General features: G+C 35.3%; 1 protein-coding gene across 13 annotated transcripts in view; it reads right to left on the bottom strand.

Annotated features, from left to right (window-relative positions):
- The window catches only part of LRRIQ1 (leucine rich repeats and IQ motif containing 1), a 239,590-nt gene that overhangs the window by 128,708 nt on the left and 89,741 nt on the right, over positions 1 to 21,141 (bottom strand). For all 13 annotated transcript variants that reach the window (XR_516764.4, XR_007919512.2, XR_007919513.2 and 10 more), the window contains exons 15-18: positions 19,726 to 19,905; positions 16,460 to 16,906; positions 13,472 to 13,673; positions 10,412 to 10,531 (exon numbers count right to left, since the gene is read on the bottom strand). Coding sequence is in view for 10 of the 13 variants with exons in the window: in XM_008256853.4 (XP_008255075.2) it covers positions 10,412 to 10,531; positions 13,472 to 13,673; positions 16,460 to 16,906; positions 19,726 to 19,905 (949 nt within the window). In the remaining 3 variants the exon portion in view is untranslated. The remainder of the gene's footprint in view (positions 1 to 10,411; positions 10,532 to 13,471; positions 13,674 to 16,459; positions 16,907 to 19,725; positions 19,906 to 21,141) is intronic.

Raw genomic sequence — 21,141 nt, 5'->3', positions numbered from 1 at the left:
GAGGTGTCAGTTCTAGTCCCGGCTGCTCCTCTTCCGATCTAGCTCCCTGCTATGACCTAGGATAGCAGTAAGAAGATGGCCCAAGTCCTTGGGCCCCTACAGCCACATGGGAGATCCGGAAGAAGCTCCTGGCTCCTGGCTTCAGATGGGCACAGCTCCGGCCATTGCAGCCAATTGGAGAGTGAGCCATCGGATGGAAGACTTTCTCTCTCTCTCTGCTTCTCCTCTCTCTGTATAACTCTGACTTTCAAATAAATAAATAAATCTCTAAAAAAAAGAAGTCTATCAAGTCAGTAGAATATGACCCAAATCTTGCAACTGTTTTGTAAAAAATCTCTTCACACTTAGTCATCCCTTATGGTGTACAAATGCTACCTAGAAGATACCTGATCATAAGACATCTTCAAATTTTTAAGAAAACACAAATATGGCACTGAGAAGCATTCAGGTTACCATCAACTCATTGACTAGAGGGATTTTGGATGGCACAATTATCTTAGATGTCTCTTTGAGGGACAAGAAAGGATCCTCTGTATCTGGATTAAAGCCTCAAACCTAATGAGAAGGTCAATAGTAAAAAGTAAAAAGCCAGTTGCGGTATTGGTAATAACCTTAATTAAATGCATCACGGAGCAAATTCAATGATTTTTGTCCCAGTTCCCATCAGTTAGGTTATTCAGATTATTGGGGTGGTGTATTATAAGGAAATGGGATGGATATTATATATTGAGATATAAATCTCCATCACTTTTCTAATATTTCTCCATGACCTACAACAGGCTTTGTTCCAGACTATCCTTTCAAAAGTATGCAGATAGCTAATAGACTTGGAAGACACAGACAATGTTTCCCTTGGGATAGAGGGAAAATTTATTTGTTGTCCAATATAAAAGAGAGAACTACTTCTTTGGGGGCATATGCTGAACAGGGATGCTAATCGTCCTTTATACGATGAGGAGGAATTTGCTAGCCTCAGGATTACTAGGATTACCTTGAAGACATGGAACCTGGGGACCAAAAATCTAAGAAAAACACACATTTCCTGCTGCATGTTGTAAAAATGATAGATGTTTTTGTCTGTAACCCGGAAGTCTCATTTCTTCTACCAGCATCCATGCAAACATAGCAGCTTAACTTATTAAATTGCATGCAAGGCAAAATCAGATGCCTCAAGTTCTTGGCACCAATAAATTAGGGTAAACTATACTTAATAAAACTGAAACAAAATGATTCCTGTTTATCAGTGTCCCCTTAATCAGCTGTTTGTTACAATAAATCACATTTCTGAGGCAATAAATAATTAAACAGAAAAATTTGATGGCAGATTGATCTAGGTTTTTTGATCCTGATTACTTAGAAAGACAATTTTACATTCATTTTCCTTCAAGGAATTTTAACTCATTGCAAATATACAAATCTATTTCTGACATCCTGTAAACCTGGGATTATGTTATTTCTGTCTATGAACCTATCTTCATAGCAATCTGCATACGGACCAGTATCTATACCTGCCATATTGTAACCACTCATTTTTTTGCTGGTTGAAGGAGAATAATTACATTAGAATTGTTTTTATATAATTATAGTTTGATGTATCTTAAACATTTAGAAGACTTAATCCAAAAGGAAATTATTTTTATTACCTAAATAAGTGAAAAAGGAAAAATTCTGTTCAGGTAAGTCTTGTACTTGCATACAGGAAAGTTGGAGAGAGAAATAAAAGGGAAAAAGTACAGAGATACCCCATGATGTGATTATGTCCTCTGGAGTTAAAAGACAGATTTAAAATAAAGTGATAGAAATTGAAAAGGGATGAAAAAGAGGTCAAAGGAAGACAAAGTCATAATACCTTCTAATGTGTGACTTGGTTTTGATTACTAGCTTCTCTTAATTATAATCTGTATAATCTCTACTTTTTAAATTATCCATGTAAAACATAATTTAACTCTGTTCCTCAAAAGTTAATAATAACTTCGTATTGCACTTATAAACCCAAAGTGCCTAACATCATAAACCAGGCCTAGGGTGGACCAATCCCAGGCCATTTTTCTATTTCTTCCTCCTCCCTGGTTTTCCGCGTCAACTAATCGCTCTACATATTGCAAACTATCTGTTCCTTTAATACATTAGGTGAGTTCGTATTTCAGGGTTTACATACTTACCTGACAGTTACTCTGAGGCTATTCTCTCACTTGATTTTCACATCTTTGTTTAAATGTTACACCTTACATGTAGGCCTTCCCTGATCATCCACTTAAATACACATTGCTCTATCCCATACCCTTCCTTATTTGTATATCAACTTGTAGTATCTTATTGTATAGTGTATATTTACATGTGTATTTACAGTTACCTAAAGTAAGCTGTAAGCACTGTGAGGTCAGGTATCTTATCTTTTCAGTTTACTTTGGTAAGAACACAACCTAGAAAATTTCAGATGCCTATTGACTATTGAAATAGTCACCTATCAAAATTTAAACTCTGGCCATGATAGGAAATGTCGAATTAGAATTAAGATCCTCCTTGGAACATCCATGAATATTCTTAAAAAAATCACATAAGAAAAGGAAAAGCAATCAAAGCAATAGTCATTAATAAGCCACAATTCTGGAGAACAGAGGCTCATGCTGATGTGAGCCCTCTATTTCCCTTCACATTTTCCCTCAGGGAAAGTCGCAGTTTAATTGAAAGTAAAGAGATGCAGAGCACGAATGTGAGGCTTGCTTACAGTTTTACAGGGATGAGAAGACAGAAGTTGAAGTTTGAGGATGCTAACATAAGGATGCCAAGGATTAAAGGTCCAAGAACCCAGTGAAATTTGAGCTCATATTCATGTATACAACTTGCCTTCATGTATTTGCCAACTCCAACTGCACATGTGTACATGAGGTGCCAAGCATCATAGGGCAACAGAAACAACTGGGGGTGAAGAAGCTAAGAAGGAATTTCTTTCTTTTTTCTTTCTTTTTTTTTTTTTTTTTTGACAGGCAGAGTTAAAGAGAGAGAGATTTTCAATTTAAAAAAAAAAAAAACCACACAAATTTGGCCAGCACCGCGGCTCAACAGGCTAATCCTCTGCCTAGCGGCGCCGGCACACCAGGTTCTAGTCCCGGTCAGGGCGCTGGATTCTGTCCCGGTTGCCCCTCTTCCAGGCCAGCTCTCTGCTATGGCCAGGGAGTGCAGTGGAGGATGGCCCAAGTGCTTGGGCTCTGCACCCCAAGGGAGACCAAGAGAAGCACCTGGCTCCTGCCTTTGGATCAGCGCGGTGCGCTGGCTGCAGCGCGCCGGCCACGGTGGCCATTGGAGGGTGAACCAATGGCAAAAGGAAGACCTTTCTCTCTGTCTCTCTCTCTCACTGTCCACTCTGCCTGTTAAAAAACAAAACAAAACAAAACAAAACAAAAACACAAATTTATAAACAACTTATAGAAATAAACCTACAAGTGATGCATTAAGAATGTTTTGAAAAATATCATATGAAGAATGTGCAAGAAAATATAGGAAATGCTAGAAAATTTCAACATATGAGTGGAATTTCTAAAACAAGAACCAAGTAACATTGTATAGCTAAAAAAAAAAAAAAAAAAAAACCCCAGAAATTAAACATTCAATAGGGAAGCTAAAAGATGATTAGAAAAAGCCAGGTAGGATAATTAGCAAATTATAAGATAGAACAGTAGGAAACATCCAAATTACAACACATAATACTCCATGACATTGGCTGGGGCAATGATTTTTTGGATATGACCCTAAAAGCATAGTCAACAAAAGAAAAAAGAGACAAATGGGATAAAGCAAGTTAAAAAGTTTCTACATTGCAAAGGAAACAACAAAGAGATAATCCATAGAATGGGAAAAATAATTGGAAAGTATATTTAGGACCTTTAAAAATTTCATAGAAAAAATCATAATATGAAAAATCGGTATGGATTTCCTTTCTTTTTTGCACCAAAATAAACTACTCTTTATTTTTTAAAAAAGAAGATTCATTTTATTTGAAAGGTGGAATTACGGAGAGGGATAGACAGAGGCAGAGAGAGAGGTCTTCCATCTACTGGTCTACTCCCTAAATGGCTGTTATGGCAGGGCTGGGCCAGGCTGATGCCAGGAGCCAGCAGCTTCATCCAGGTCTCCCATAGGGGTACAGGGGCCCAAGCACTTGGGCCCCCTTTGATGCCTTCCCTGGCAGAGCATTATCAGGGAGATTATATAGAAGTGGAGGAGCTGAGATTCGAACTAGCATCCATATGGGATGCTGGTGCTTCAGGTGGCACCTTAGCCTGCCAAGCCACAGTGCCAGACCCTAAACTAGTCTTTTAGTTCCATTTTTTTCCCATGAGCTATTTGAAGCACCCTTACACATCAGCTATTTGGGAGTGAACAAGAAGATGGAATCTCTTTCTACCTTTCTCTGTGCCTCTTAGCCTCTCAAATAATAATAAACATTAAAAATATATACACAAAAATAACCTGAATAATTATTAAAAATAAAAAATGTCAAAACAAAATATATAATTAAGTAAAACCCAACTGTACACTGTTATAAAATGCAATTTAGATATAAAAGCACAGAAATGTTGACTAGGATTGGTTAGAAAAAAGTATCAGGAAAATAATAGCTGAAAGAAAGCAGCTACAGATACAAAATTATTAGACTTAACAGTCCTTAAGGCAGTCAGTGAAGAGATAAAGAGGAAAATGTTATGACAAATGAATCAGTGATACAACGATTTATGCTAAATGTGTATGCCCTAATAACATAGCCTTCAAGTATGAGGACAATTTGAGGACAAATTTGACAGAACAGACATCAATTTATAGAAATCCAGAATTGACTCAATAAAGCCTGAAGTTTTCACATACGTGGCATTTAGATACATTCTTCTATTTGCCAAAACACTTAAATGCGCCTCAGGAAAAAGCTACATGCTGTTTATTGCATATCAGGATTTTAGGATTAAAAGAAAGTATATAAAAAAAGACTTTTCTTTCAATAACTCATAGAATGCCTCTCCCCTCACCACCATAAGAAAACACAAGATTTTTAAAAGCACAATTAATAAACTTGAAGTAATTAGCATTTTAGTAACAAAATACACGTTCCTTTCAAGTTCACATGGAATATTTTTCCAAAGACATTATATGCTGGGAAAAACTTTCAAGAAACAAATAATACAAATATATCAAACACTTTCAGACAACAGAAACAGTGGAAACATTTCCCAATCAAATGTGTAAGACCAACAAATTCCTGATACCAAAATCTGAAAAGAAAGCTGTACAAAAAGAAAAAAAATGTACAGGCCAAATTTATTCTTGAGTGTAAGAACAAAAATTTTAAAAATTAGAAAATCAAATCCAGTGATATTTAAAAAAAGAATATACATATAGCCAAGTTTGTTTATTCTGGGAATATAAGGCAATATTTGAAAATCAATCAATATACAGGCATAAAAAGAATCTGATAAAATCCAAAATACATATGGAATCATCATCATCATCATTATTATCATCATCATCACCATCATCTTAACCTCTAAGATGTTAAGGAAAGTAACTGCCATAAACCATAAAAAGTTTCTGTAAGAAATCCACAGCAAACATCTTAATGTCATATTGAAAGTGTTCACCCTGAGACCCGGAAGTAGAAAAGGATGTTTGCTAATGTCAACACTATTCTACATTGTACTGGCAGAAGTAATTGGGATAGTAAGCAAAAAAACAAAAGAATAACACCGTTGAAAAGAAAAAACTATTATCATTGTTCTCACTTGACATGACCGTGTATATGGAATTTAAAAGACTTGACAACTATTAAAATTAGTAAGTGATTTATTCATTTACAAAGTGGGTAAATATAAATTGGTCAATAAACAAAAATAAATTGTATTTCTATATACCGATTGAGTATAATATCAGAAAGCATCACTTATCGATGTAGAAATCTAAAAAAATACAAGACCACTATGAAGGAAACCTTGATGATTTCCTACTATTTTGTATATTCCAAAAATCTTTGTATATTTTATTTTCATCAGTAGTATCATACCAGAGGGACTAGAAAGCAGACTAATTAATAGATGTCATTATGAAATAGTGTTTTCCATATTAAAGTTTATTGGAAATAAATTCTGTTCAGTAAGGAAAGCAGGTTTCAATTCACTGAACTCTTTAGCAGGTAAATGAAATTTAATTGTGATGAACATCAGAAAGAAATTTACGATGGGAAGTAAATTTAAAAAGCATCTGTATGTAAAATGCAAGTAATTTAAAAGTAGTTAAATTATTTAGTATTTTTTAAATTATTTAGTATTTAAAAGTAGTTAAATTATTTAGTATTAATAGCTAGTTCTTATTTTATTAAACAGAAAAATAATTTTCTTCCTAACTGACATTGTAAGGAAATTTCAATAACCAGTTTGATTCCTGGAATTTTTGAGGTTGGAGAGAAAAAGGCTGTGAAATATTTATAAATTTTATAATTATTTTATCCATGCATCAGGTAAAATAAATAGTCATAACATTTTGGAAACTTGCTGATCAGCAACATGCTTTAAAAACACCATCTTATCCTAATAAAATAGTGTTGAATTTTTAAACTTTTCTGTTAAGGTATGATTATAATTAGGAAAACACTTCATATAAACAACAGTGCTTTGTCCTTACAATAGATTCATGTCTATAGTCTTTTTTATGTAATTTTCATAAATTCATAATTCAGTATTACAATGAAATTTGGAGACCCCCAATTATGTCTGAAAAGATTTAGAAAATAGATCTTAAGTTACCTAACTGAATTTTTTAAAAAGACTTATTTATTTATCTCAAAGTCAGAATTACACACAGAGAGGAGAGGCAGAGGGAGAGGTCTTCCATCTGATGGTTCACTCCCTAATTGGCCACAATGACCAGAGCTGTGCCAATCTGAAGCCAGGAGCCAGGAGCTTTTTCCGGGTCCCCCATGTGGGTGCAGGGGCCCAAGGACTTGGGCCATCTTCTACTGTTTTCCCAGGCCATAGCAGAGAGCCGGATTGGAAGAGGAGCAGTCAGAACTAGAACCGGCACCCATATCCTGCTGCGTCACAGCGCTGGTCCCTACCTAACTGAATTTTAAAACATACTATACTGCTGAACACCAGGGTTCTCATTGATATGTCACATATGCATACATGAAAACATAAGATTATGCTTAACTCTCAGAGTTGTACCACTCCCATTTTAATCTTGAAACACATTAATTATTAGAAATAGGTTATTACACCAGTTATCATGAGAAGGTATGTAGCTAGAGAACCTTAAAGCTGATTTAGTTAAAATAAATGTAACATTAAATATATTTTTGAATCATTTAGTAATAAAATATATACAGTTGATGCTAGTTTTTGTTAGCACAGCATAAACCAGCTGCACAGATTTTCCCTGTTTTCGATCCTTCTCAAGGTGGAACAATATTCCCAAGTATGCACTAGGCAGTCTCCAAAACTGAAAAGTTTCCCCAAGTCATCCTCCTGAGTGATGAAAATATTAGCAGCAACAACTCATCCTTTACTTTATTACAAACCTAGAAGTGTCACTGCTGTGAGAAGGCACTGACCCGCCACAGGCCTTGTCTCTCACCATCACATCCTTGTTTCCCTCTTAAATGCCGATGCTAAATATTGTAAAAAATCACCCAGACCTCTACTAACACAATTATTATGTAAGACTACCAAGAGTACATGCAATGGTCAGTGTGTATCGACTGATCAGATTTCTAAGAAGGATAAGCAGAACTTTGTAAAAATAAAAGTACAGGTACTTCACAAAAACTGGGGGAATATGTGTTTCATGTTAGTCTGACACAGGGTGTTTTGAACATAAAACAATTATTTTCAAATTATATAATTATGGCATTTTTAATAGTCTGTTTAAATCATGTCCTTTACAGTCACATCAACATTAATATAATTAATAAATTGATATATTATTTTATGTCTTATCCTCTTACAAAAGGGTTTAAGGCAGTACATTTATAATTGGGTAGCTAAATTAAATGCAGTTTAGGATAAATTTTTTAAAAAGGGCCCTATCCTGATGCTCTGAGAAGCATGTAACATTATTTTCCTTTTTTTAAAAAAAATTAATTAAATAACTTGAGAGGCAGAGAAATAGAAAGTTTCCATTTACTGGCTCACTCCCCAAATGCCTGCCATGTCTCCAATCAGGGGCCTTGGCAGGGAGCTGGAATTCAATCTAGGTCTCCTACCTGGGTTGCTGGCACCCAGTCACTTGAGCCTCCTCATTTGCACCAGCAGGAAGTTGGAGTCAGAACAGAGGTGGGTAAGGAACGCAAGCATTCCCATATGGAAAGCAGCCATCTTAACTTCACGATCAAATACCTGACCCTTCAGTTTTCTTCTTACCAAGATGATTTAAACATGAAGAACCAAAACCTTAATGTAATTGTAATCTTGGGGCCAGCACTGTGACGTAGCGAGTAAGGCCACCGCCTGCAGTATCAGCATCCCATATGGGCACTGGTTCGCGACCCAGCTGCTCTGCTTCTGATCCAGCTCTCTGCTGTGGCCTGGGAAGGCAGTGGAAGACGGCCCAAGTGTAGGGGCCCCTGCACCCTTGTGGAAGACCTGGCTCCCAGAAGCTCCTGGCTCCCAGCTTCGGACTGGCCCAGCTCCGCTGTTGCGGCCATTTGAGGAGTAGACCGGTGGACGGAAGACCCGTCTACCTCTGCCTCTCTGTAACTCTTTCTTTCCAATAAATGGATAAATCTTTTTAAAAACTGTAATCTTAATTAAAACTCTACTCATTCAAAAAACTTGATTTAATCAGAAGGAACTCTATGGAAAACAGAAATGCACATTTTACAAAATAATTTGTTGGTATAGGAGTCCCCTCTTATCCATGGGAAACACATTCTAAGGCATCTAAGTGGATGTTACCAAACTCTATATATACTATGTTTTTCCTATATTTACATAACTATGGTTAACTTTAATCTATAAATTAGACACAATGAGATTAACAAAATAACTAATAATAAAATAGAATAATTATGAAATATGTGAGTCTTAAACAGTTGAGGGAAAATATATATTATAAAAAAACTATGCATGGATTTCAAAATTTTTTGTACCAAAATGAAAGTTGTATTAATGTAATTTTTCCATGAATTTCTTGAAGAACCCTTGTATTACGGTAATGAATTGCCCGCATTACTATTATTTCATTTTGGGACCCTTATTAAGTGTAATATGTGTTACTTGAACAAAAGCCAACATGTTACCACAACACTCAATCTGATAAATGAAATGGCTATCAAGTGACTAACTGGATGATGGCTTATACAGCAAGGTTATGCTAGACAAAGATATGATTCACACCTCTTGTGGGCCAGAACAGGACAGTCCAAGATTTTATCACACTATTTAAAATGGTTAAAACTTATACTGGTGCCAGCACTGTGGTGTAGCAGGTAAAGCTGCCACCTGTGGTAACAGCATCCCATATAGGTGTTGGTTTGAGACCCGACTGCTTCACTTCTGATTCATCTCCCTGCTAATGTGCCTGGGAGAGCAGTGGAAGACGGCCCAGGGTCCCTGCACCTACATGGGAGACTGGAGGAATTTCCTTACTCCGGGCATTTACCTGTTCAGCCCCAGTCTTTGCGGCCATTTGAAAAGTGAACCAGTGGATGGAAGATCACTCTATCTCTTCTCTTTCTGTAACTCTTTCAAACAAATAAATAAATGAATATTTAAAAAAATTTATAGTTTTCATTGCTGGGATTTCCTATTTAATATTTTTGGACTATAGGTAAGGGGAGATTACTATAATCGTGAAAAGTGTCAAGTCAAGGAAATGATGAAAAGCTCAGGAATTCTTTCCAAATTGTAACAAGTACAATGCTGTTTTGTAATCAGTACAAAAGCATTCCAAATTGAAACAAGTACAAATTGGTTTTTAACTTGGAGACTAAGAAAAAATGGCAACTAAATACAATTGGTCATACTGGACTGAATCTCAGCCTAAAACCAGGACATTAGTAGGACAATTTGCAGATCTGAATAATGTCGATTAGACCATAGTCTTATATAAATGTAAATTCCCTAATTTTGGTGACTTTGGTATTGTGGTCAAATACTCTTAGGATATTAACCTCTAAAGAATTTTCTCAAAGCATACAAAGGTACTCTTGTAAACATTCTAAGACTACCTTTACACACTGTGCAAGCTTATAGGCTTACTGAAAAATATGTTAGGAAATTAATAGCCTATTAGTGGAAATCAAATGTCATTTAAAAAATATATTGCATAGTGCTAATAGGACAAACACTTTTAAGTCAGTTCAGCTCTACTATGGTATATTAAAATATTTAAATATAATATTTAAGTGTTATAGTTAGTTATTACTTACTTCATCAAAAGTAAAGTCCTCTAAATCAATTTCTTCATATTCTTCTTCAGAGTCTTCATTTCTAATAGCATCTAGAGCTGCTGTCAGTTTCTTTCGCAAAATAAAGCCCTTCCAAACAGCCTAAACAAAAATTTAAAGTATGTTATACAAGGTTATAGATCAAATCCCAAACCAGATTCTCTGTGTTATCCCATTAGGAAGATAAAACATCTTAGACTTCAGTTTAATGGCTCAATAATCTGTTTTTTGAACTTTATGTGACACTTAAGACTGCAAGATAAATTAAATGGCTGCATGTGTCTAAAGTTCTGAATCTCAGGGGACTTGCCTTGTGGTAAGCAGAAAAGAATCTTTAAAACTCCCTCAACTGCACATGTAGGTCAACCAATCAATTATCTGACAATTCCTTTAGGACTTATTCTAAACCAAAAAGAAAAGAGATATAGAGGAAAACCAGTTTTGCTAATTTTCAAATGATCACGTATGAAGTAAGCCAAAATACATCTAGGAAAACTCCAACACATTAATTTTCATGTCAGAGAGGTAGTATCACGGTCCATAACTATTACCTAATTTCACTTCAAAATGGAATAATACCATTGAAAGTGTTCAGATCTTAACAATCCTAGAATAGGCAAAGCCTTCCAAATTAAAACAAGTACAATGTGGTTTTTAAAAAATGAGTATCTGTAGCTACTGTGAGGGATTTAACTTCAAGATATATGAAATATAAAAGCTAAGGGAGAAATAAGCGTGTTTTCACATTATTTATCTATCTATGAAAGAACTGAGTACAAACATAAACAAAGAGTCCCCAGGAAGTCATGGAAAATTTGTACTATCTTTTCAAAATACTTATGTATATATGTATTTTTATTCGAAAAGCAGACAGCAAGACACAGAGAGACAAAGACAGAGAAAGAAAAATATCTACTGGTTCATTCACAAATGCCCACAACAACCAGAGCAGGGTCAGGCAAAAGCCAGGAGCCTGAAACAATCTGGGTCTCCCATGTGGGTGGCAGGGACCCAAGTACTTAAGCTATCACCTGCTGCCTCCCAATTGTGTGCATTAGCAGGATGCTGCAATGGAGAGCAGAGTTGTGCCTCGACTCCAGGATTCAGATATGGGATGTAGACATTCCAAGTGACGGCTTAACCACTGAGCCAAACACTTGCCCCTGCATTATCTTTTCATTCAAATATTCCATGAGTAAAATAATCTCACGTATCATTATTATTATATATGTACAAATATTTTCTTACATTTAAAGTATGAAAATTATTTAATGAAATTAATTAATGGTAGAAATTAATTGTTAAAAGGCAGAAAATAGGGTAGAAGTACAGCAACAGCAGCCAGATTTCTTTGAATGTATCTTGCTTACACTTGACTTTGGAGCCATGCACATGTTTAAGATAACTACAACACAAAGTTAAATAGATATGAAATTAAAATCTTAAAAAAATGTAAAGACATTTCATGCTATGGGCATACCCACTAAAGCTATTTAAAGAGACTTTAAGACATCTATTTGACTATATACTAATGAAATACACTTAAAGGATACATTTTACTGCAAAAGATAATTCAAAACCTGCTTTCAGTAATCCTATCACTGGTATTAATAGTACTGATAAACAAAGTATGCAAAATGGCCAGACCATATCTGACAAAAGAAATCAAATACACTCTCTGCAACAAGCAGCCAAGGATGTAAAATCATAACCTCTGCAGCAAGGAACCAGGAAGTTGTATTATGACCTCTGCAGTTATTAGCCACGAATGGTCAATACTTGGTCAGTGCTTTTCAGCTTCCTGGCTCTTGCCCCTGTTTCTAACATAGGACCAACAAGAGATAAAGCCCAATACACTTCCCAAACCACTCATGTAAGATTCATCATGTGGGCAATCTCCAAAAAAGCATACCTTAATGTTTTTATTTTTTTTTCACTATAAAGTGTTCTGACTTTCTTCCATGTCTTTGAGTCTATGCCAAAAGCAAGTGATGAAGGCTAAGTTCCTTGTGATAACAGGCTCTGATAGCCTGTTCTCAATTTTTCTCTTTTGTGTAGCCTGTGTGTCTGTGTCATCAACCACCCACCCACTCCCATACACACGCACATATACACAAAATGCATGCACACAGGATAAAGGGAGTAAGAGAGGGGAGACAAATGGAAATTATGTTAATGTCATTAGACATTAGGATTCTCCACAGACAGATAAAAATACAATACAATATCAAGTAAATTCCATATATTCAAGTAAATAAAGGACATCCAGTAGAGAACTTAGCCACTGAACTACACTGTTTTATAAACTAACTGACGTCCTTTTATTGAGAGGACCAAAATAAATGAATAAGCATTTATTAGTAGTACTGAAGAATGCATTGATCATCCAGTAATGACAGGAGACAGTCTGGACTGCATGACATCAACATTCCTTATATGACAGAATAACATTTAACGATAGTAACTGAAATTTCTTTGCTTTTCTCAGAGTTTCCTTGAATCAATTGCCCTGCCCTCATTCTCACCCCTTCCAAGGAGCTATAACAGCTCTGTGTATACACTACTCTCTGGAGTACAGTACAAATTGAAATATTGGATATATTTATTGGAGCCAGAGAAGAAATAATTATCTTGAAAACTATCACTTCTGAAAAAGCCCCTTGTTTATGTGCCTATGAAACCAGTCGAAGATTACTCAAGTACTTGGGTTTCTGCCACTCATACTGGTGACTCAGATGGAGTCCCAGACACCTGGCTTCAGTCCAGCCCAGCCCTGGCCATTGTAGCTCTTTGGGGAGTGAACCAGCAGATGGAAGATCTCCCTGCCTCTCTCTCTTCCCATTTCTTTCCTACTTCCTGACTCTGTCCTCTCTAACTCTGCCTTTCACATAACAAATAAATAAATCTTAAAAAAAATCTGTGTATTGTAAATAACTGCGATTTGGGCATTACTTTTTATACACACACACACACACATACACACACAGTGCAAGGTGACTATTTCATCTTTGATGAGTATGTTATTAAATGATTAAAATTAACCTGAATGAGAATAGCAGCCTTCCTTCTCTGTTCTTCAGTATTCACAATATTTTTTCTTTTTTCTTTCTTTAAAACAGTCTGATTCTTGATGCAACAATTAGGTAGCAGTCCTGTTGTAGCAGTATGAAACCATGTGGAGAATTTAATCTTTTTGCGCATGATGTATCCACGCCAGTGTGCCTGGATTAATACAGCTGCCATACTATTTGGAGGAGAAAAAAAAAAACATTGTTACATTGTTAGTGTGTGTAAATTCACAGGCGCAGACAGCTGTCTTTCAAACAAGGTCCAAAAAAATTGTTATTTACAAATAAGACTCTTCTTGTGTTTAACTAAATTCTTAGAAGTAAAAATATAATGGAAATTTTCAAATCTAAAAGAAAGAAAGGAAAGAAACAGAGGGACTGATATGGGTGAAATGGAGTTTCATTTGTTTCTTTTTAAAAATGTTTCTTAATTTAGTTATTTGAAAGGCAGAGGAAGGGAGAGGGAGAGACAGTGAGACAGTTCACACCCCAAATGCCCAGTATAAGCAGGAGTGGGCCAGGTGTGGGCAAAAGCCAGGAGCAAGGAACTCCATCTGAGTCTCCAGTGTAGGTGGCAGGAACCCAAATTCTTGAGCCATCATCTGCTACCTCCCAGGATGTTCACTAGCAGGAAGCTAGATCAGAGGTGTGGGGTAGCCAGGACTCCAACCAGGTACTCCAATGGTTTATTATCAATATTACCATTATCATCACAATTTTATCTAAAACCAGTATGTCTTCAATATATTTGGTTATGAATAGAAAATTTAATTTAATTGCTAAAATATCTGGTGTAAGATAAACTACTTGTACTCCTAGTACTTGGGAAAATATTCACATTCCAAGAAATCATTTCCTCCTCCTTTGCTATCCAGAACTTTGTAAATTTTTGCTATGGATTTAATTTAATTTGGTCACGCAGTCATCCCTTCACCACTTTGTCATTTGAACAAAAATTCATCAGAAGATTTCTAAGCACTGTAAGAGGTACTTTGTGTGACAACAGAAAGAATTAGAAAATATATTTGTAACATCTAAAGAATGAAAGTTTCTAATAAAACACATTTAACTCTAGACAGTGTTTATGTTTTTCTTTAGAAAAATATAATTTTCACTAATTACTATTGTGAATCTCTTTTACTGTCATTCATTACATGAATTCCTTAGTGTGATATGATCAAAATTTCCCAAGGAAAACAAAAACAAAAAAGTAGATGAGGGCTATTTTCTTCACCGACACTAACACGTGGCCTGCTTTTACTTCCCTGAGAGTGGGTAAAGAAGTTGATTTTGGGCTTTCCTGAATGTGGGATGCTCTCTGTTTTGAAAAAGGAAATAGCTCTATCATCATCACTTTTATCTTTTCTTTAGCAAAAAATTATAATGGGAAAAACATCTTTAGCACAAGAGCCTTTGCAAATCGTGCTTAGGAAACTGACAACTGACAAGGAATCTTCCTGAATCACAAAGCTCAGCAAGTATATATGCATCATCTTTTCCCTTTATTCTTTCAGTCTTTGGTTTATCTATATTTTTAGTTCTTCATTCTTACTTAATATCATCATTTGGTTATTTTATTGATCATTGATTAAAAGTTCTATATATTGCTTATATAAAATTTCAATAGACAACATCCAGAGCATTTGGTAAAAAGGCAATAAGTTAAATAAATGGTTAAAATATAAAACAGGAAATATGAAGGCCATTTTTGATAAAAGTTAAGAAATTAGTATTAGGAAATAAAGATCAAACTACTTAATATAGCTCCCCCCTTGGCCGGCGCCGCGGCTCACTAGGCTAATCCTCCGCCTAGCGGCACCGGCACACCGGGTTCTAATCCCGGTCGGGGTGCCGGATTCTGTCCCGGTTGCCCCTCTTCCAGGCCAGCCCTCTTCTGTGGCCAGGGAGTGCAGTGGAGGATGGCCCAGGTGCTTGGGCCCTGCACCCGCATGGGAGACCAGGAAAAGCACCTGGCTCCTGGCTCCTGCCATTGGATCAGCGTGGTGCGCCGGCCGCAGCGCGCCGACCGCGGCGGCCATTGGAGGGTGAACCAACGGCAAAAGGAAGACCTTTCTCTCTGTCTCTCTCTCTCACTGTCCACTCTGCCTGTGAAAAAAAAAAATAATAATAAAATAAAATAAAATTAAAAAAAATATAGCTCCACCCAAAAAATCACTGTTAACTGACAATTCCTGAAAGAAGGAAAACTGGGAAAAGCAAGATTAGCTCTGTGATATTCTGGCTTTTGCCCTATTCAGCACTGTCATTAGAGAAGAAGCTAAATCTGCCCACTTTCTCTTTTGTTCACTTGACAGAGGTCAAAAAGTAAAAAGCACAAGAAGAAGGTGATGGCCAAAGTAAATACCAATGTTTTCTGGTTCAATAAACAATTAAAGCCAACAATTAGCTTTCTAAAAGTGTTAACAGTTGCAATGGGGTTTATGTGATAAATCACAGAGAAAATTGCCCTACTTTATAAAGCTGTCATGCCAAAAAAAATTTATAGTCATATATTCAAGTACTTTTGTATATACTTATTAAGTGTTTACATTTCAATAATCACATAAATAGCACAGGCAAATTGTATGTTTAAGTAAATGAAATTATGTGATTATTCAGAATTACTTTTTCTTATTTTTAGAATGTAAAATTTTATTGCTCTTCAACAATTCTTAATTCCTTTAATGGTTTGGAAATTAGGAAGCAGAAAAATAATTTCACATCTATACATTCCAAATTAAATAATGATAGAAATTTAATCAGAACCTGCAAAAATTTAACCCAATGAATCTATAATTAAAGCTTTGTGCACATCATGAAAACAAAATTAAGGTAGTTAATAAGAAATATAATAGTGATTCAAATCCTCTTTCAGGTTATTATTTGGTGCCAGGTACTAAGATTATCCATCAAGAATAATAAACATCACATCTGTAATAGGAAAATGATTTACACAGCTCACGTTTTCTCACTGTGTACTGGATTTCGGTGCTTCCTCAGAGAGTTTGTCATCACTGTTTCTATGAATGGGGCTCTTTTGGGGGGGATATTGCTTGCTTCGCTGTCTTCTCTCTTCTGTCCTATTAATTTTTCTTGATTTCCTCCTTCCATATCTTCACGTACAGAGTTGTTGTTTAATAGGAAGTGAGTAGAGCCAGAGTTCATCAATTTCTCAGGAATATTAAGTGACTCCTGTTTCTGTTTGTTTGCGGAAGAGCAGAGGTCTTTATTTTGCAATAGGCTGTCAATGCATGCAGGAGCCACACAATTGTGCAGCATTGTGGATTCATCTCTCTCGGTGATATTTACATCTCCATGTTCATGTGCGTATCGGTATTCATTACTAAGTGTCATCAATTTCTTAAAATAATTATAGAGATTTTCTGCCATATCCAAGGTAAGTACATCTCTGAAAAAGTAAGTAGTAAGGACATTCAATGATATAAATTACATCAGTGTATATTACAGTTTTACATCTTTTATAGAATTAACTTTTTATGCTGTATGGCCTAAAATGAATATTGAACTTTAGTATAACATTCATTATAAATTAGTTCTACTTATTTATATAAAAATTGATATTCTTTTAAACAAAATTTGACAATATTTGTTTAGTTAATTTAGATCTGTCAGTCTAGACAAAATGTCTGGAAGTTTTAGGAGCATTTTTATTCTAGGTATTTTTGGTACAAATGAATGAGAAAAAGTCATGCTTTTATTACCATAAACATGAGAAATCATGACTGCCTAAATTTGGAAAAGTTATTTATGAAATGAAGTTAAAAAGACATTTTTACATTGACTTTTGCCACACAAAATATTTGTATTGGACTTTTAAAGAAAGAACATATATTATGGGAAAGTTATTTCACTTTTCTCTGAAAAAATAATGCACTGCAATGAGAATTCAAATACTTTAAGGTATAAATGGCTGAGATTTTCTTGAGCAACTGTTGGATTTCTAGCTCTTTTAGATGTCATATTTATGTAATTAATCAAATTCTAATTTTTTACAGATTTGAAGCTCCCAATAACAAATGCAAAGGACTCTGTCCTTGTAAAGGCCTCCTTCTTAGCCACATTGTGTATATCTTCCTTTATTTCTGTTTTATTATTTCTTTCTTTACTTATCTTTAATTTGTATTATATATATATAATATGCAGCTACAAATTGTCTTAATATTTTTCTGAAACAATGGAACACATAAAAAATGTTAAAAATTTAACCACAGTAAGAAAAAGTGAAAATCAGCCCTTAAGGCATCTGGATCTGGCTGAAAAGCCCATGAGAGTATTTTAGGCATGGAAAGCCAAGACACTCTCGGAAAAGAAAAAAAAAAGCAAACCTAAATGAAAGATCTCTGCGAGTGAGATCCCAGTGGAAAGAAGGGGCCACTTTGACTTCTACTTTGACTATGACCTTGTCTAAATAAGATCTGAGTTGGCAAACTCAAAAGGCTTCCATGGCCTTGGCAACTCATGACAAGAGCCTAGGGTGATTACTGACACCATAAACAAGAGTGTCAATTTGTTAAGTCAACAACAGGAGTCACTGTGCACCTACTCCCCATGTAGGATCTCTGTCCTTAATATGTTGCACAATGTGAATTAATGCTATAAATAGTACTCACACAGTACTTTACACTTTGTGTTTCAGTGTGGGTGTAAACTGTTGAAGTCTTTACTTAATATATACCAAATTGATCTTCTGTATATAAAGAGAATTGAAAATGAATTTTGATGTGAATGGAATGGGAGAGGGAGCAGGAGATGGGAGGGTTGTGGGTGGGAGGGAAGTTATGGGGGGAGGAAAGGCCACTGTAATCCAAAAGCTGACTTTGGAAATTTATATTTATTAAACAAAAATTAAAAAAGTGAAAGTCATAATTATTTCCTAAAATGTAGAAATAATTAGTTATTGTGTTCCAAAAGGTAATTATCAGATATTAGTATAGATTGTTCTAATATATATATACATATATATAAAATTTATTTATTTATTTGAAAGTCAGAGTTACACAGAGAGAGGAGAGGTAGAAAGAAAGAGAGAGGTCTTCCTTCCGCTGGTTCACTCCCCAGTTGGCTGCATCATTAACCCGCTGTGCCACAGCGGCGGCCATAATATATTTTTGATTTTTATATTTCACTAATTTTGTTGGCTAATAACACAGAAAAAGGCTCATTTCAAATATTGGCATTCTTATGATTAGGTGTTGCCACTACTTATTCCTTAAATATAAAAAATATAATGTCTTTTCCATTTTCAACACTAAACAAAACTTAATTTGTGACAATAATAAACAGTCCAAAGGACTTATATCTCAGATGAAAATCTAAATTTTGACAGTTAAAGTTCAATGTGATGGATATCAAGGGTAACCCTAAAATACAAAATTATACATTGCCACAAATATACAAAGAAATATCAGTAGATTTGCCCAAAGAAAAATATAAATAATCTTAGTATTTTTAAAAGCACATATAATCTTGAACAATATAAACTATTTTTAAAGACACAATGTATTGTTTAAAACTTGCTTACTCGGATCCGGCGCTGTGGCTCACTTAGCTAATCCTCCACCTGCGGCACTAGCATCCCATATGGGCACCAGTTCTAGTCTCAGCTTCTCCTCTTCCAATCCAGCTTTCTGCTGTGGCCCAGGAGGGCAGTGGAGGATGGCCCAAGTGCCTGGGTCCTGCACCCACGTGGGAGACCAGGAGGAAGCTCCCTGCTCCTGGCTTCGAATCAGCATAGCTCTGGCCGTAGCAGCCATTCAGGGGGTGAACCAATGGAAGGAAGACTTTTCTCTCTGTCTCTCTCACTTTCTATCTGTCAAATAAAAAAAAAAAAACTTGCTTACTCAATCATAACTATATTGTCTAATTTTTTATATTAAGCTGCTTTACTGATGATAATGTCTTGTCTATGAAAGCTTTTGAATAAATTTATTTTAATGAAATGAATATTTACCTCCTGCTTTGAAGCTATCCTTATGCTTTCTTTTATTTCATCTAATATTTTAGGATTTAAATATTTTAAATTTTGTTTAAAATACCTACTAGCTTATTTCAAAATATAAAAACATGATGCCACAGATTTTTTAATGTAAAATAAATTTTACATGTAGTGTTTTTATCTTAAAAAAAGTTGATCAGAATAATTTTTATACATGTGTATAAATTGCATTATTCTTCTTAAGTACAGAAAGTGGATGATAACAATCTTACCCTTTTCCTGTGATATGGTTTTCAACTAGTAGGTTGAATTGTTGAATCTGGGTCTGACAAAGTTCTAGGAAACATCCTAAATTTAGCTGACAGTTGTCTTCAGGGTGACTTTCTGTATAACAGCTTAGCATATCACCATTGAGGATTTGTAGGGAAGGTAACACTTCAAGAAGAGAATGTCTATGGATAATAGAGGAAAAAGTAAGTAATCTTGATAAGGTGAGTATATACCTAAAATAACCATATGTCTACCACTCAAATAATGCCAGCACAGAGTATATATTATAGAAAATCCAGTCAATGTGGCCTGAGCTGTTGGTTAAAGCCCAGGCCTGCAGCGTGGGCATCCCATATGGGTGCTGGATTGAGTCCCCGGCTGCTCTACTGCTGATCCAGCTCCCTGCTAATGTGCCTGGGAAAGCAGTAGAGGATGGCCCAAGTTCTTGGGTCTCTGCACCCACTTGGGAGACCTGGAAGAAGTTTCTAGCTTCTGTCTTTGGATCAGCTCAGCTCCGCCTGTTGTAGCCATTTGGGGAGTGAGCCAGCAGATGAAAGACCATGTTCTCTTTCTGTCTGTACCTCTCTCTGTAAGTGTGCATTTCAAATAAATAAAATAAATATTTTTTAAAAAAGAAAATGCAATTAATTCTATTTAGAAAATGGTGTTGTTGAATTAATTTTGTTTAAAATTTATGGTATCATACACAAATAAGATTTAGAGTTTTGGACATTTAATTTTTTTCTCTAACATGGAAAAAGATGATTCAAACTTGGAATCTGAAGCTAGAAATTGTCATAAAAAGGCTGCATCATGTAAATATTAATATTAGAAACATTATTTTATAAAAGAATACAATTAAAACAATCTTATTAGAAGTTGCTGTTTATTTCAGAGATAAAGGTGAGATCTGATAGTCTTTCCAAGTTAAATACAGTGAAAGTGGGGCTAAACAGGAGAGGTGGAGATTATGGTGTTTATTAAGATCTGGGACATCTAAAATTATTATTCTATTCTAGAAAAAGTTCCATGCACTGATGAAAAGAATGTGTATTCTGCAACTGTAGGATGAAAAGTTTTGTAGATTTAGGTTAGTTCTATTTGATCTATAGCGTAGATTAGCTCTGTTGTTTCTTTGTTGATTTTCTGTCTAGCTGATCTTTCCATTAATTAAAGTGGGGTGTTGAAGTCCCCCATTACAACTGTATTGGAGTCTATGTCTTGCTTTAGATCCATTAACATTCATTTTATTATTTATTTATTTATTTATTTTAAATAGCCAGGAACCCTGGCACTTGGTGCACATACATTTATTATAGTTACTTTTTCTTGTTCAATTGATCCCTTAATCATTACAGAGTGGCCTTCTTTCTTTTTCTTAACAGTTTTTGTGTTAACATCTGTTTTGTCTGATATTA

This window comes from Oryctolagus cuniculus, chromosome 11 (assembly GCF_964237555.1).
Source record: "Oryctolagus cuniculus chromosome 11, mOryCun1.1, whole genome shotgun sequence".
In the NCBI taxonomy this organism is placed as follows: Eukaryota; Metazoa; Chordata; class Mammalia; order Lagomorpha; family Leporidae; genus Oryctolagus; species Oryctolagus cuniculus.
This window is presented reverse-complemented; position numbering and strand designations above follow the sequence as displayed.